At 36.3% G+C, this 17,479-nt stretch overlaps 1 protein-coding gene across 3 annotated transcripts; it reads left to right on the top strand.

Moving 5' to 3' along the window:
* Nucleotides 988–16,972, top strand: LOC109710775 (beta-galactosidase 3). Of its 3 annotated transcripts, XM_020233532.1 has the most exons (19): nucleotides 989–1,231; nucleotides 1,309–1,404; nucleotides 1,492–1,604; nucleotides 2,194–2,260; nucleotides 2,380–2,472; nucleotides 3,987–4,130; nucleotides 4,561–4,649; nucleotides 4,961–5,066; nucleotides 5,177–5,264; nucleotides 5,344–5,462; nucleotides 5,602–5,766; nucleotides 5,879–6,057; nucleotides 6,676–6,785; nucleotides 7,390–7,499; nucleotides 8,088–8,195; nucleotides 8,739–8,849; nucleotides 9,012–9,223; nucleotides 15,704–16,040; nucleotides 16,551–16,972. In XM_020233532.1, exons 1-19 carry the CDS (start codon nucleotides 1,031–1,033, stop codon nucleotides 16,659–16,661), a joined length of 2,559 nt encoding a protein of 852 aa, XP_020089121.1. In that variant the 5' UTR covers nucleotides 989–1,030; the 3' UTR covers nucleotides 16,662–16,972. The 3 variants fall into 3 exon arrangements, with proteins under 3 accessions (XP_020089127.1, XP_020089121.1, XP_020089136.1); XM_020233538.1 differs by lacking the exon at nucleotides 8,739–8,849 and having other exon boundaries at nucleotides 988–1,231; XM_020233547.1 differs by lacking the exon at nucleotides 1,492–1,604 and having other exon boundaries at nucleotides 1,034–1,231.

The raw sequence follows: 17,479 nt of genomic DNA, 5'->3' as shown, positions 1-17,479 counted from the left end.
CCAAGAGTTTATTACAGCGTCGCTCGTTAAAAAAAAAACTCTCATTCATCGTAGCTCTCGGTCTCGAAAATCATTATTGAAGTTTCAAAATTAAAATCGAGCGTAAAAAAGTGTTATGACATTCGAAAGCAATCTGTTTTAAAATCAAAAAATTTGTAACATTTACAAATCAAATAATAATTTTTTTTGGCTATTATTATTAAGATATTGATGCAATAGTAATAAATTTTTAAATTTTTTGAATTTCTGTGAGACTCCAGGTATTCCTATATATAAAATATAATAGGGCTAAAACTCTTAACCCGGCTTAAGAATTTTGGACGGTAGCTAAATCCAAGAGATTAAGAGACGGGAATAGTCCTAGGATGAATGACCCCCTGGGAAGTCGGGGCGTCACAGTTAGTATCAGAGTAAATTACCAGCCGGAAGTGTGAGATGAGTCTAGCCTGAGCCAGTATTATACAGCAGGAAGAACGATGGTTTTATACTGTTGACTATTGTGGATGGAGCGCAGCTCATTATAAAGTCGGTTTAGGTTAATAAGATGAGTCTCATATCGTCTGGTACTTTGTGAGTCTGAGCCTGACGGGACGTCAGGGCTTAAGGGCGGAAAAATATGAAACCCCAAATAGTCCTATATATAAGATATAATTAGACTAAAACTCTTAATCCGGCTTAAAAATTTTGGACGGTGGCTAGATCCAAAAGATTAAGAGAGTTAAGTGTATTAGGACAGAAGTAGTCTTAGGATGGATGATTCCCTGAAAAGTCGGGCGTCACAATTTCATTCCATATGCCTTTTAAATCGTGTAAATATGTGGATTTTATTTTAACATATTTATTTATTTATAAAAACAATTTGGATACGGTGTATGAGGCGTACGGATACACCGGGTTCAGGCAACAATTTTGTCCTGTCTCACTCATCCCAATTACTACTCCGCCTACGCTGCGTCTTCTTCTTCGTCCTCTCCTACTACTAAAGAGTGTATATAGCTCGCGTTGTGGTGAGACAGACACGCCCACAACAATGGCGAAGAGGAGAAACCCTAACCCTAATCGCCCCTCTCCTCGCCTCCTCCTCCTCCTCTTCTTCTTCCTCTCCTTCCTCCTCCTCCTCTCCCTCTCCGACTCCTCCAACGTCACCTACGACCACCGCTCCCTCATCGTCAATGGCCGCCGCCTGCTCCTCATCTCCGCCTCCATCCACTACCCCCGCAGCGTCCCCGCCGTACTCTCCCCCTCTCTCCAACCCTCTCTCTTTCTTTCTCTCTCTCTCTCTCGAAACCTCACTTTCTCTCTCTACAGATGTGGCCGGGGCTCGTCGCCGCGGCGAAGGAGGGCGGGGCCGACGCGATCGAGACCTACGTGTTCTGGAACGGCCACGAGATCTCGCCCGGCGAGGTTGTGCCCCCAATTTCTGATCCTACGTTTCAATGAGCTTTTGATGTTAGTGGATTAATTTATCTTCTTTTTTTTTTTCGTGTGTAGTATTATTTCGAGGATCGGTTCGATTTGGTTAGGTTTGCTGGGATTGTTCGCGATGCTGGGTTGTTTATGATCCTCCGCATTGGGCCATTTGTTGCCGCGGAGTGGAATTTTGGGTTCCTTTTTTTATCCCCTGTTTAATGTTTCGTAGGGCGTAGAGCTGTTGAAAGAAGCATCTTGTTTGGCTCTTGCTATAGCTTATGCTAAAGTGTTATTTAAGTTGAAACATTTGAAGAAGAATTTATTTTTTAAAAAAACTTAAATTTACATGCGAAATTAGCAATCTTTCTTTTTCCCCCTAAAAGCTTAAGTTTGGTAGAGAACGTTATTTTTAAGTTCCACAATACCCAACAACTTTTCTGATGTAGCAAGAGTAGAAATTTCAAACTTGTGCTTTTACTTTTGATATGTAGAAGCTCGTTTCAGCTCATTCCACAATAGAAACTTTGTGCATTGTGTCTGCCTAATGTTTGCAGCAGAGAAGCTCTTCTAGAATGCTAGTCAATGGGACACTAAAAGGACTAATATTACAGCAATAGCATCCTGCTGTAGCCAAAAGCAGAAACTTTTGCTTTTGAGAATCAGAAGCTTATTTTTGCTTCCCACAGTCGGATTCTCTGGAATGTTGTTTGACAGCTTCCCTGAGTAGAAAAGCTATTCCAGAAGTGCGTCTCATGATGAATTGGGCTTTTTTGGGTAATGTAGGGGAGTGCCAGTTTGGTTGCACTATGTGCCGGGCACTGTGTTCCGGACGAATAACGAACCCTTCAAGGTATGGTAATGGAGAAAGCTTTCACCTTTGTGTTGTCTTATGAAAAAATCTCGGTTTAGGCTTTGTGATTTTTGCCATGAATCTCAAATCCGAGTGGCACTTTTCGTTCTTGGTAACAGAGTCACATGAAGAGCTTCACGACTTATGTTGTGGACATGATGAAGCGAGAGAGGTTCTTTGTTTCACAGGGTGGTCATATCATCTTGGCTCAGGCATGTTTTTCTTTTCCTCGTCATTCTAACGCCTGTTTGATAATGCTAGCCCAATGTTTCTTCAACGCACTTTTAGAAATCCCATATCTCACAATGAACAGTATATTAAAAGTATAGCGTAATCAAATCAATGGCTAACTTGGTGAGTTGATTGAACTTCAAATTGATTTCTAGTTACTTGGGATTTTTGAACACTAACTTCTATACCGTCATTGGGAAATCTTGGTTCTTGAAAATTCTATGTTTCGGACAATCTGTTGGAAAACATTCTATTGATTCACTCGTGCTTAGCTTCTATAGTATGCAACTATGTTTAGCTAAAGTTGTCCAAAATATCCGATATACCATACCCGACCCGGACCCTATCCGGACCCGAACCGGACCCGATAAAAAATAGATAGTATACGGGTAAAAAAAAATACCCATTAAAGTTTCGGGTATGGGTTTGGATATTTTATACCCATACCCGATTTGGACCCGACCCAAACCCAACTTTTAAATGGGTAGGGTCCGGAATAGTTTTTAAATCCGGACCCGATGAAATATCCGATAGTAAATAAAAAAATTTTGAACTTTTAAAGTTAAGGGATAAATTTTAATAGGACTTATAGACGAGGGATCTCTAAGTATTTTCAAGTAGTTTCATCCTAGGGAAACACTGAAACCCTAGCCGCTCTTTTACTACTTTCTTTTTTCTAATTTTTTTACTCTTTGTTTTTAACTCTTTATTTTTTTTGTTTCATTTCTGCCTAAGAGTTTTTTATAAAACAATATTTCTATCGTCGTTATCATTAGCGATATTAATCCTTTACAGGTGTGGTACAAGTGAGTTTTTTTTTCCAAATCCCTTCTCCAATCATAGTCGACAATCTAGTTTTTTTTAATGAATATTCTATTTAGCAAATTTTCTGATTCATCTTTATTTTTCCCCCCTTTTTTTTTGAATGCTAGTATATAATATTAGTAATTACTACAACTTATATTCTCTTTATCTGTAATATGGTATCATAATTTTTTAATTTTTGTGTGTTTACATATAAAATTATTTTGAATTTTAGACTTCTAATCAGTAAATATAATGGTAAATATAATGGCCGAAACAAATTTTGCCCAAACAATTTAATAAAGTCTATAAAAAATATATATACAGGTACCCGTACCCGACCCGTATCCGGTTTTGAACGGGTAGTATACGGATAGTCACTACCGAGATCCGCTCAAATAGACCTGATGGGTATATTAGTAACTTAAGTATTCAAATCCGGACCCGACCCGAAGTTAAATGGGTAGGGTATATTTTTTTTTTTTCTAACCATTTCTTTTTAGGGTAGAGTACAATATATCAACTATCCAGACCCAACCCGGTCCACGGACACCTTTATGTTTAGCTTTGCTTAGTAATAGAACTGATGTGATTATTGATAAAAGAGGCTTTCACTGCTCTGTGATTGTATTCATCTCAAAATTCAAGAATTGCAGCCATTTGCATCGCTGGCTTGTTTGACCCATTGCAGATTGAAAATGAATATGGAGATAGTGAAAGCGCCTATGGAAGTGGTGGTCAGCCGTATGCAATGTGGGCTGCTAGTATGGCTCTTTCTCAGAATACAGGAGTGCCTTGGATTATGTGCCAACAGTATGATGCCCCTGATCCTGTTGTAAGTTTCCTGATATCTTTTCTTTCTTGTAAGTTGGTGATGCGAGGAAAAATGTTGAAGCTGCAATTTTTCTACCAAAACTGATGAAACTCTAATAGATTTTGACAAACTTCATAACCAAATCAAGCTACGTTATCAGGAAGTTCTTTTTTGTTTCTGTTGACGTGTTCCAATATACTTAAAATTTATGATTCAATAATTCACTTTGAAAGCAGTATTTCAAACAAACCTATGCTTTACTGTGCTATATCTGTGCTCGAAGAGTTTAGATTACTACTCAAAGTTCAGTTTAGATTACTACTCAAAGTTCTATTTATGCTATCTTCAGCCTTCCTATTAGATGGAATTATGTTACAACAATAATGTTAGTTGAACTCAAAAATGAATCTCACTAGTTCTATTTTTCTCTTTTGTTTACTTTCACTTGCAGATCAATACTTGCAATTCATTTTACTGTGATCAATTTACCCCAAATTCTCCAAACAAGCCGAAAATTTGGACCGAGAATTGGCCTGGATGGTAAGTGCATTTTTTAGACATATATTTGTGAACATTACATTGCTTGATTTAATATTTATGACAAGTGAAAATTAACTATTGTTGTTCCTATGCATGACAGTATCTTCATAATAAAAGTTTTTCTACCATATATGAGTTGATCATCGTCTTGCATTTAAGATGGTGTAAAGGTTATAAAGTTATAAAATGAAAGCCCTTAAACTATCTTTATGATAAGGTTTTGGAGTTTATTTCATGATCAGGTCATCGGCCTATGAAGTTTTTATATTCTATTATTCGACTTATGCTCTGTTCATTAATTTGGTGACCAGGTTTCAAACTTTTGGGGACAGCAATCCGCATCGGCCACCTGAAGATGTTGCATTTGCTGTTGCACGTTTTTTCGAGAAAGGTGGGAGCGTTCAAAATTATTATGTGGTATGTGATTTCACATCCATCAGTAGTCTGAGGTGGGAATTTCTTAGAAATACTTCAATAAAATTCGTTGATGCTAAAAGCTTCTCTTTCCTTTTTTTCTGGTATATTAGTATCATGGTGGTACAAACTTTGGTCGCACTACTGGGGGACCATTCATCACTACAAGCTATGATTATGATGCACCAATTGATGAATATGGTACTTACCTCTCTTTCTTATGTATATTTAAGTATTAAACTTTTTTTTTCTTGCCAAAATTCTTCTTGTCATTTACCAGGGTTGGTGAGACTTCCAAAATGGGGACATCTGAAAGAGCTTCATCAAGCTATAAAATTATGCGAGCATGCATTGCTTCATGGCGAGTCAACGTTTATTTCCCTTGGTCCTCATCAAGAGGTGAGCTTTTATTCTTCTGTCAATTTAAATCCCAAACCAAATTCTAAAGAAACCGGACACATTATTATATTTTTTTTTGCATCATCTTTTTTGTTGGGTTGTTAGTTTTATAACATTTTTTGGTTTTTCGCTTGTTCAGGCTGATGTTTATACTGATCCCTCAGGGGGGTGTGTTGCATTCCTTGCTAACATTGATGAAGAAAAGGATAAATTGGTAGTTTTTCAGAACAAATCATATAACATTCCTGCTTGGTCAGTTAGTATCTTGCCAGATTGCAAGAATGTGGTATTTAACACTGCAAAGGTATCTTTACTTGTGCTTCTTTTCATCTTTTCTACTGTCGATACATTTTATTAACTGCTACGATAATAGTATTTCTTGGTCAGAGTCTTAACTTGGGAGCAATTTTCCATAGGTTCGGTCCCAAACTTCAGTTGTGGATATGATACCGGAAAATTTGATAATATCAGGCAGTTGGCAGATTTTCATGGAGAAAACAGGGGTCTGGGGTGAACCTGACTTCACAAAAAATGGATTTGTGGATCATATCAATACCACAAAGGATTCCACTGATTACCTGTGGTACACAACAAGGTTGCCCTCTGTCTTGAAAATTTTTCAATATGTTCAGACTTGTTCATTATTAGCAGTTTACCCTAATAATCTTATTTCAAAATTAAGTGCTGATTGCTTCAAACTGAGGAGAGGTTTGAAGAGGTATTTATTTATAGATATTTATTTTCTAGATATTTCAAGTACGCTAGGTCAAGTCTAACGAAGCTGATCGTCGATTTGAAAGTTAATTGTCGAAAACGGCTTAGGAGCACGGAGGCCTCTGTGCTCCTAATAGCACAAAGTCCTACTCATATATATACATATATAGGGTAATTTTATGTCAACTACATGAGTAGGATGTCTACATATTAATTTAGAAAATAATTTTATGTGGATTGCATGAGTAGGATATCTACATATTAATTTAGATGAGGAAAAAATATATCTCAGTGCATATCTTACCATAAAAGGTTTTTCTTTAATATCTACTAAATGTTGCTCCCATACTATCCACCTTGTTTTGCTCAAATTACAGAGTAAATTCCAAACTCCAGAGACTTTTTTTTGTGAGCATTCTGCTCTAGTGTAAATTTATCATGATCTTGCAATTGCTCTCCTGGATGCTCATTTAGCTTGAAATATCATACATATTTGCAGTTTTTTTGTGGACGAGAGTGAAAAGTTCTTGAGTGATGGCAGCCATCCAACTCTCAAAGTTGAATCAAAAGGCCATGCTGTCCATGCTTTTCTAAATAAGAAACTTCAAGGTTTATACTTTATTCTTCTTTTATCCTTTGTTTTTTATTGCCAGAAAAGAAGCAAGATGTGTTCCATCGTCTGAATTTTGGTTATGTTTACTGAAACTTCAGTTGAAGTAATTGTGCATAATTCATGTGATAGTGTAGTGCAATGTTCTCTTTTATTATGCCATCGGGTGATTTTAGGTGTCGTGCATTTAAATTAGTTTCCATTGGATAGATTGAACAAATCCCTATTTAGAGATTTTAATGGAAGTCCTGCACCTATAGAGCAGTAACAGAGTTTTGAAGACCAATGTTCAGAGAGTTGCACTATATGCCATCTAGCATGTCCCTACTTATTTACTAAAAAGGAGAACTTCTCTTCCTCCAAACAAAAGAGAACTCTATATGCTGCACTATGGAAATAATATTCATCATTTATATTTTCTCGAGAAGTACCTGTAGATTTCAAGAAATAAGTGATTACCTGGCTCAAAAAATCACACACGCAAATTGTAATGATTGTTTTGTATATTTGTATGTTCTTGTCTTTTAAGTATTGTAACATCTAAAACAACCACTTTATCATCATCATGGTTGTGCTTATTTTTCTTGAAATTTATAATTCTAGCCGGTGCGTCTGGAAATGGCTCCGATTCAACTTTTAAGCTTGAGACACCCATTTCTCTGAGAGCTGGGAAGAATGAACTAGCTTTCCTGAGCATGACTGTTGGCTTGCAAGTAAGTATTTACATTCAGATGCACTATATATTATATAATTCCTAAAATATTGATTTTACTTGTGCTATGCTTATAAATATATCTATGGCTACTTGGAAACCAAAAAGAGATCTAATCGGAGTCTTTAAATGCTTTTTATCATCAAACAATTTTTGCTTTCTTTTCAAGATTGGCCTCTTTCTGAATTTGCCATCTTGCTTGCTGCCCAGTAGTGAAATCGACTTTTTTGTAACATACAAGTGTAAACACAGTAATAGCAAAATAGTTGATCATGCTTTTAGGAACACTCATTTCTCGCTCCCTCAATTCCATGTCCTGTCTGTCCTTCCTCTTATACAGATTTTAGAACTGTTCTTTGTGCAATACAAGCATAGTAGATGAACAATTTAATTTGGATATAAAATGTACATAAGCATATATTAGTTATGTTCCATTATTTCTTTATTGAATATCCCGATTTTGAACCCTTGGTCCAAAGCCAGGTACGTAACGTTATATTGGCTATGCTCATTATTAAAATAATATATCTTTTCTTATGGCTACATTATTGTTCTCCGAGATTTTTCATGTTTTCTCTTGTTCTTTAAGAATGCAGGACCATTTTATGAGTGGGTAGGAGCAGGATTAACAAGCGTCAAGATCAATGGTTTGAAAAATGGAACCATGGACTTATCTTCAAATAAGTGGATTTATAAGGTACAAAATGACCTTTAGCTGTGAGTTTGTACTTAAAGTCGTGAATAATTAAAAGCATATTATTTCGATGTATGCACAGGCTTTTCTGTAGCACTTATCCCTTGGTAGGGGACGGCTAACTTGATTTCAATACTTGCATTGAGACTTACAGGGGGTGGGCAGGTTTTTTTCGTGAATTTTGCCTCCAAAATTGTGCTAGCCAAATCATCTTGCTCTTGAGCTACTTCTTGGCAGCAAATAATAACCATAAATGAATAAATTAATTTTTAGCATGGCTACGAGTCAAATGGTGAAACATAAACAAAGTGTTTTTCTTTTAGTTCTTTTTTTACTTATACAGTGAGATGTATAACTGACTCACAAATTGAGCAGTGCTCCCATCACTACAAGAGTTAACTTCTTGTAGGAAGACGGACGCATTCAAATCTGTACACACGATTTGGCTTCTTGCAAGCCTATGTGCAATGCTAGTTTCTACTTTCATATAAAACAACGTCCAAAGTTTTCGTATCTTTAGAGAAATATAATCAGGTAAATTGGCAGATTGGATTAGAAGGTGAATATCATCGCATATTCAACCCAGATAGTAGAGATGATATTAAGTGGATGCCATCACCCAAGCCGCCAAAAGATCAACCTCTGATCTGGTACAAGGTAGCGTACTCATTCTAATAGCAGTTTGCTCAATAGTTCCATCAATTAAATCCAAAACTACGTAGAGGCTACCTTTTTGTGTGTGTGTGTGTGTGTGTGAAAAGATTTGTTCACCTCTGTTAGTAGATTCTATGGTAATGATAGTCTTTTAAAATTTTGAAGGTAAATGTGGAAACTCCAAAAGGGAATGACCCTATTGGGCTCGACATGCAATATATGGGAAAAGGCCAAGCTTGGCTAAATGGCAAAGCCATAGGAAGATATTGGCCCAGAAAGAGCTCCTTACATGATCAGTGTACTGCCAGTTGTAATTACAGGGGAAAATTCTCCCCAGATAAATGCAGGACAGGATGTGGACGACCAACGCAGAGATGGTAATAAATCTAAACTTTGGAGATGAAAAATAATAAAGTTCGAGTATTATTGATGATTTGATGTTTATATATACAGCCCTCGAAAATCATCTACTTACACATAAACGGATGAAATCTGAATTTTCGCATGTGCTCCTAGCAAACTTAATTTGTTACATTTATATCCATGTATTTACAAAATGTCCTTCTTTAACAACTTTTCCTAATGTCAAAATCCTTCTTCGTATGGGCAAGTGCTAGCGTAAAATAACCTATATTTCCGCCAAGGGAACTACAATTTCACCCCAAATACTCGCCTTTTCACAGTGAAAGCTCTCAAGCGGAGGGTGTACACACAATATTGTTGGAACAGATTGTGATAAAGGTATGAAATAGAAAGAATAAAAAGGCTTCAAGGCGTGTAGCAATGCCACTTTCCTTAAGGCTTAATCCGTCCCCACCGTTCTAACAATTTGGTGTGCACCGGGTCAACGAACAATCTCCCAGGATACAATGAAGCGTAAACCTCAACTGCGTTTGCACACACGAAGTCGAGCCTTTGAGCACTCACTCGATTAAGTTGTCAAAAGAAATAGAATATAAAACAAGAATGGAATTATTATGAATGAAGACTTCAACTCTTCAACTGTTTTCTGTCTGTCTCCTTCTGCAACCAATGCTATGGACTTATATAGGCCACGAACGGGTGCTTCATGAAGTAACTATTCACGAAAGGGTGTTTCGTGAAGTGACCTTTCGATTGTGACTTTTCATTTGATCATAACTACCAAATAGTTATATGAATCAAGTTCAATGAATATAACCATTGATTCCAACGGGCATATGTACGAAGAGACACACTATAAAGATGTGTCTTTTCATATCATATTCTTTCACTAAAAGTCACATCCTTTCACTCTAAGAGTCATACCCTTTGATTAGAGTTGCATCCACTCACTAAGGGTTGCATCCATTCACTAAGAGTTGCATCCATTCACTAAGGATTGCATCCTTTCACGAAGAATCACATCCATTCACTAAAAACAATAAACAAAATATATTATTTTAAAATTTTCCTTACAATTCCCCACCAAATTTTAAAATACATAAAAATACATCAAAAAGCAAAATAAAACAAAATCAAAAATCAAAATCAAAATTCTTGACAACTTGACAAAACCGTATGCATAGGTGTAGGTGTATTAAAACTTGAACCTACACTTAGTGAAAACACATCAAAGTTAGTCATAATTGAATGGTAGACAAGCTTTGAACCAACAATTATTTTCGACTAACCGGACATATCTCACACATAGAAATTTATAATCAGTCGAGTGCTCTATTTTATTGCTGACACTTTTATGGCCTTGTGTCCGCATCCTGTTTCATGAATGCTGTTAGAGTCAAGCCCTTAACTCCTAGAAGCGGCCACACTTCACATTCATATAGGTAGACTCTACCAGAAGTGTCCCGTATTTAACACTTCAGTAAATACTACTGTAGGTCTATTAAGAACTTTATTAGTTCAACCTTCCCTTTTCAATACGGATACCAAGCACTTTACTTGGGATGGAAATTTTATATTATAGTGCTTGCAATCACTCCATATGATGTACTTTGGCTCATTGAACTTAAGACTTGATGATGTTTCAAGTGTTAAGTCGAGTTTCCATCATTGGTGACTTTGTAATATGGGCTTGAGACCCATCCCCATCGATGTCCTGAATATCAATTCTCTTGGAAGTCCCTTAGTCAACGGATCCGCAAGATTTTGGTTTGATCTTACAAAATCAATGGTAATTATGCCATCTGATATCAGTTGTTTTACATAGCTATGTCTTAATCCAATATGTCTTGACTTCCCATTGTATGTTTGACTATATGCTCTTGAGAGCGTAGCTTCACTATCGCAATGTAGCGATACCGGCGGCATTGGTTTTGGCCAAACTGGAATTTCATATAATAAATTCCTTATCCATTCCGCCTCCTTACTAGCAGACGCTAGTGCTATAAATTCTGCTGCCATGGTAGAGTCCGCTATACATGTCTGTTTCTTAGAACCCCAAGAAATCGCACCTCCACCTAATATAAATATCCACCCACTTGTGGATGCATGATCTTCTTGATCTGTTATCCAACTGGCATCTGTATAGCCTTCCAATACTGTTGGATATCCACTATAGAAAATTCCATAGTCCATTGTCTTTTTCAAATATTTCAAAATTCTGTAAATAGCATGCCAATGTACATTACCTGGATTGCTAGTAAATCTACTTAATTTACCAACAGCAAATGCAATATCAGGCCTAGTACAAGACATGGCATACATCAAACTTCCAATAATCTTAGAATATTCTAACTGATTAATTGATCTACCAGTATTACGAACTAGTTTTAGATTAGGATCAAAAGGAGTTGATACTGGAGTACAATCAAAATAACCAAATTTTCTAAGAATCTTTTCGATATAATGAGACTGTGTTAAAAATAATCCATTATTTTCACGAATAATTTTAATTCCCAAAATAATATCAGCCTCCCCCATATCTTTCATATCAAAATTGCAAGATAAAAAATTTTTAGTATTTTCTACTTGCTGAACATCGGTGCCAAAAATTAACATGTCATCAACATATAGACATATAATAACACCTTTACCATTTGAAAATTTACTATAAACACATTTATCAGATTGATTAATTTTATAACCATTGGAAAGAACAATCTGATCAAACTTTTGATGCCATTGTTTAGGTGCTTGTTTAAGCCCATACAACGACTTGATAAGTTTACACACTTTGTGCTCTTGTCCAGGAACAACAAAGCCCTCGGGCTGTTCCATATAAACTTCTTCATCTAATTCTCCATTTAAGAATGCTGTTTTGACATCCATTTGATGAATAATCAAATTATACATTGAAGCAAGAGCAATCAAAGTTCTAATAGTCGCTAATCTGGCAACAGGTGCATAGGTATCAAAATAATCAATGCCTTCTTTTTGTGTAAACCCTTTGGCAACAAGTCTTGCCTTGAATTTATCTATGGTGCCATTTACATTGATTTTCTTTTTGAAAATCCATTTACACCCAATAGGTTTACATCCAGGAGGAAGATCAACTAATTTCCATGTTTGGTTTGTCATAATTGAGTCCATTTCATCATTTATCGCTTCTTTCCAAAAAGCGACATCAGGAGATTTCATTGCCTCCTCAAATGTTGTGGGGTCTGAGTCAATGTTTAAACAAAATTGGAAACTTTCTGTAATCATTTCTCTACTACCCTCAACAAGAAAAGTATAAAAATCTGGTCCAAATGTTTTAGCAATTCTAACTCTTTTACTCCTTCTAAGTTCTGGGGTTTCAATTGCAACATCATTTTTCTCATTGGAGTGTTCTTTACTCACAATAAGTTCTTTGGGTCTAGGAATTGATACAAATCTGTTTTCATCAAATATAGCATCTTTAGATTCAAAAACTGTGTTGATCTCAATGAAGTCATTAGATTCAATCACGTAAAATCTGTATGCTTTACTATGTTGTGCATACCCAATAAATATGCACTCAATTCCTCTTTCACCCAGTTTCTTTCTTTTCGGTTCTGGAACCCTCACAATAGCTCTACAACCCCAAACTTTTAAATAATTTAAATTGGGCTTTCTTCCCTTGAATAATTCATAAGGAGTTTTATCATTCTTTTTTGTTGGGATTCTATTTAGTAGATGGCAAGCTGTTAATAAAGCTTCGCCCCAAAATCCATAACTTAACCCAGAGTTAGAAAGCATAGCATTGACCATTTCCATTAATGTTCTATTTTTTCTTTCTGCAACTCCGTTTTGTTGTGGAGTATAAGGTGCAGAGGTTTCATGTATAATACCAATGGACTCAAAAAATGAAGGATCATAATATTCTCCTCCTCTGTCTGTTCTTAGGCATTTGACCATTTTCTCACATTTCACCTCAACTTCAGATTTATAAATTCTAAATTTATCTAGCGCTTCATTTTTAGAATGCAAAAGATAAACATAACTATATCTAGAAAAATCATCAATAAATGTAACAAAATATTTCTTTCCACCAATAGAAGGAGAAGCATGCAAGTCACAAACATCACTATGTACCAACTCAAGTAGATTAGAACATCTATCAATTTTAGGAAAAGACTTTCTAGTAATTTTAGTGAGCATGCAAGTATTACATTTTTCTAATTTATTATCAAAATTAGGAATTAACTCTAACTTAGCCATATCTTGTAATTTTCTATAATTAACATGTCCTAAACGATTATGCCATAAAGAAGAAGAGTCAATAATATAGGCTGAAATATTTATTTTATTAATAAGATTGAGTTTGAACATGCCCTCATACAAATATCCTTTTCCCACAAAGATTCCACCCTTCGACAAAATAAATTTGTCGGCCTCAAATACAAGTTTGAACCCAAATTTGTTAAGAAGACTTCCTGAAATAAGATTCTTCCTAACTTCAGGTACATGATACACATCGGTGAGAGTGAGAGTTTTTCCTGATGTGAACTCGAGTTCCACCTTGCCCTTTCCTTTGATTTGTGCTGTTGAAGAATTGCCCATATAGAGAACGTTTCCATCCTCCAATGCATCATAAGTTTTGAATAAACTTTTATCCTTGCACACATGCCTTGTGGAACCCGAATCAATCCACCAAGCTCCGTCATCTTCGAGTATATTAGCCTCGGATATCATAGCCACAAAATTTCTTTTGGAATCCGGTGCACTTTCCTTTTTGAGGAACCGACATTCTTTCTTGTAGTGGCCTGGTTTACCACAATGAAAGCATGCACCTTTCTTTTTCTTATTTGTCATGTTGTGGTTGATCGGATGCTTAGCTCTCTTTCGATTTTCTTTTGTGGGTTGACGGGTTTTACTATACTCATCTTCCGTCACATACACTTTGGCACTCTGAGCATCTTGCTCCTTTTTGCTATCTTGCAAACGATATTCTTCTTCTATGCGAAGATGGTTAGCCAAATCTTTAAGAGTAATCTCTTCCTTTCTATGTTTAAGACTTTTCTTAAAGTCTTTCCATGATGGAGGAAGTTTATCGATTATAGAGGCCACAATTATAGATTCATCCATATTCATATTATGTTGAGTAAATTGATTGAGAATATGTTGAATTTCATGTAATTGATCTAGAACAGATCTACTATCAACCATTTTATAGTTATTAAATTTGCTAACAAGAAACTTCTTACTTGTGGCATCCTCGGATTTGTATTTTTCTTCAAGGCCTTCCCACAGTTCTTTAGCCGTTTTCACATTTTGATAGACGTCGAAAAGCGCATCCGACATAGCATTTAGAATATTGCCTCGGCATATATTGTCATCTTCATCCCATTTTTGTCTTGTACGAGTTTGTGCAACAGGTTCATCATCGTTTTCTTCTGGTCTTGGAGTAGTGAGGACATAAGCAACTTTGAGAGTCGACAGAAGGAAAAATAATTTCTTCTGCCAGCGTCTGAAGTCCATGCCATCAAATCTTTCTAGTCTCATAAAGTTTGTTGCCATCTCTCGTAGAGTAGCAGTCGACATTTTCGGTTTTAAGCCTTAAGATTGTTGGAACAGATTGTGATAAAGGTATGAAATAGAAAGATTAAAAAGGCTTCAAGGCGTGTAGCAATGCCACTTTCCTTAAGGCTTAATCCGTCCCCACCGTTCTAACAATTTGGTGTGCACCGGGTCAACGAACAACCTCCCAGGATACAATGAAGCGTAAACCTCAACTGCGTTTGCACACACGAAGTCGAGCCTTTGAGCACTCACTCGATTAAGTTGTCAAAAGAAATAGAATATAAAACAAGAATGGAATTATTATGAATGAAGACTTCAACTCTTCAACTGTTTTCTGTCTGTCTCCTTCTGCAACCAATGCTATGGACTTATATAGGCCACGAACGGGTGCTTCATGAAGTAACTATTCACGAAAGGGTGTTTCGTGAAGTGACCTTTCGATTGTGACTTTTCATTTGATCATAACTACCAAATAGTTATATGAATCAAGTTCAATGAATATAACCATTGATTCCAACGGGCATATGTACGAAGAGACACACTATAAAGATGTGTCTTTTCATATCATATTCTTTCACTAAAAGTCACATCCTTTCACTTTAAGAGTCATACCCTTTGATTAGAGTTGCATCCACTCACTAAGGGTTGCATCCATTCACTAAGAGTTGCATCCATTCACTAAGGATTGCATCCTTTCACGAAGAATCACATCCATTCACTAAAACAATAAACAAAATATATTATTTTAAAATTTTCCTTACAAATATTGGCTAGTTTAGGTGCAAATTGCAATTTTAATGGGGTATGCATGCAAGTATGGGCTTTCTATGCCAGTATACTGGTAAATGTAACTGTTGATCAATCTACACACAAAAACATGCTTTTTGTAAGTTATATATGCAAAGATGCACAGATTAAATTCTTCTACAGTTTCATTAGTGTTCTTCTTGGGCCAGGTATCATGTCCCACGATCTTGGTTCCAGCCATCAGGAAATACACTTGTGATATTTGAAGAGAAAGGCGGGGATCCGACAAAGATCACATTTGCGAGAAGACGCGTGACTGGCGTTTGTGGTTATATCTCGGAGGACTATCCTTCAAAAGCCTTAGAATCTTGGGACAAGAGCAAGACAGAGTCTGATAGTGCCGTGGCCAAAGTAAGCTTGAACTGCACTGACGGCACTGTTATATCTTCGATCACATTCGCGAGCTTCGGAAACCCTTATGGAGCATGCAGATCCTACCAACAAGGAAGTTGCCATTATCCCGATTCTCTTTCTGTAGTCGAAAAGGTAAACATTTTGTCGAATAGAAACTTCAGATAGGAAGTTAATTATCTGCCACTACTGTTTTCTGCTAAATTACTCTTTATTGCTTGTTTTGTTTGGCTTAGCTCCTGGAGCAACTTTTCGACTTTGAAATATAGTCTTTATGTGTTTGGAAAACAATAGGCCCGGAGCTTTTTGTTCCCGGAGCTTTTTTGTTATTGTACAAAGTTGAAATGAGATTAGAAGCTCAGATTTGAAGCTTCTGCTTTTGGATACAATACCAATGGAAAACTTGATACTGTTCTTCCGAACAGCTATAATCTACAGCACTTCTGCATATCTTCCAGACTAGCCTACCAGGCACTCAATCTACATGACTTGAGCCTATCGGCGGTATATAACATAAATTACATAACTCAATTGACCGAAGGATCATGTTTAAATGTAACTTGTGAAACCCATGTTTGAGAAATAAATTTTACTTTTCCTGGGCCATCTGTATTATTGTGTAACGTCTTTTTGCTACACTGGCAGGCTTGTTTACATGCAAGTAGCTGTACCGTTTCACTGTCAGAAGATCACTTCGGAAGAGATTTATGCCCTGGAATTACCAAAACACTCGCTATCAAAGCAAATTGCTCCTAGTAACAATCAACACCAAGTATAGAACAAAGGGCTCACTTGATGCGAAAAATTTGTACCCAATTTCTCATTTACGATGGGACTAGAGTTGCTGCTTACCAAAACAGGTAACGGCGCTTGTTTTTGTTGTATTTTCTTGTAGTAACTTCAATTTATCTGTGCTCCGAGTTGAAGAATGTATTGGACTACCGTTTAGATGATAAAATTTGGACGGCTTTGGATTACTTTTTGGTAATTTATCGCGATCAGAGTTGAAGAATGTATTTGAACAATGTGATTATATGCAGTAAAGCTATATTTTTTATGTGGTTTTATATCGATTTATAAGTTTCGGTTATAATCTCAAATTGCTCAACAGTTTAGATAGTCCTGGAGCTTTACACCCTTTCTTTCTTTTCTTTTTTTGTAATTTTCTATAATTTACATAAATAAAAATTTTCTACTGTAATCAGGATTTCTGTTCTTTACATTTGGAATAGCATTTCTACTCCAACTTAATGGCTGAAAAGATTAGCACAAAGCATGATATTTGTGCCTGCTTGGTCTCGCTTCTATAATAACTTTTCCGCGTTTAAAGTAGTACTGAAAAATTAAATGATTCAGAAGCACGGTGAAAACCTAGACACCGCGCACGCACAAGAACTTTTTTTCCTGCAATTCGGGCTCGTAAGTGAGCGCTAAACTCTAGGTTACAGCGTCGGTTAACGCTTTTTAAAGTATAAAATTTTAATCATTAACTGATAGTTTAGTTGGTAGGTACTCTTTCGAAGATACTCTTTCGAAGCAGTAGGTCTCAAATTCAAGTCATAATTGTGTGATTA

The sequence above is a fragment of the Ananas comosus genome, linkage group 1 (genome assembly GCF_001540865.1).
Source record: "Ananas comosus cultivar F153 linkage group 1, ASM154086v1, whole genome shotgun sequence".
In the NCBI taxonomy this organism is placed as follows: Eukaryota; Viridiplantae; Streptophyta; class Magnoliopsida; order Poales; family Bromeliaceae; genus Ananas; species Ananas comosus.
Note: the sequence above shows the minus strand (reverse complement) of the source record. Positions and strands in the feature narration are given on the sequence as shown.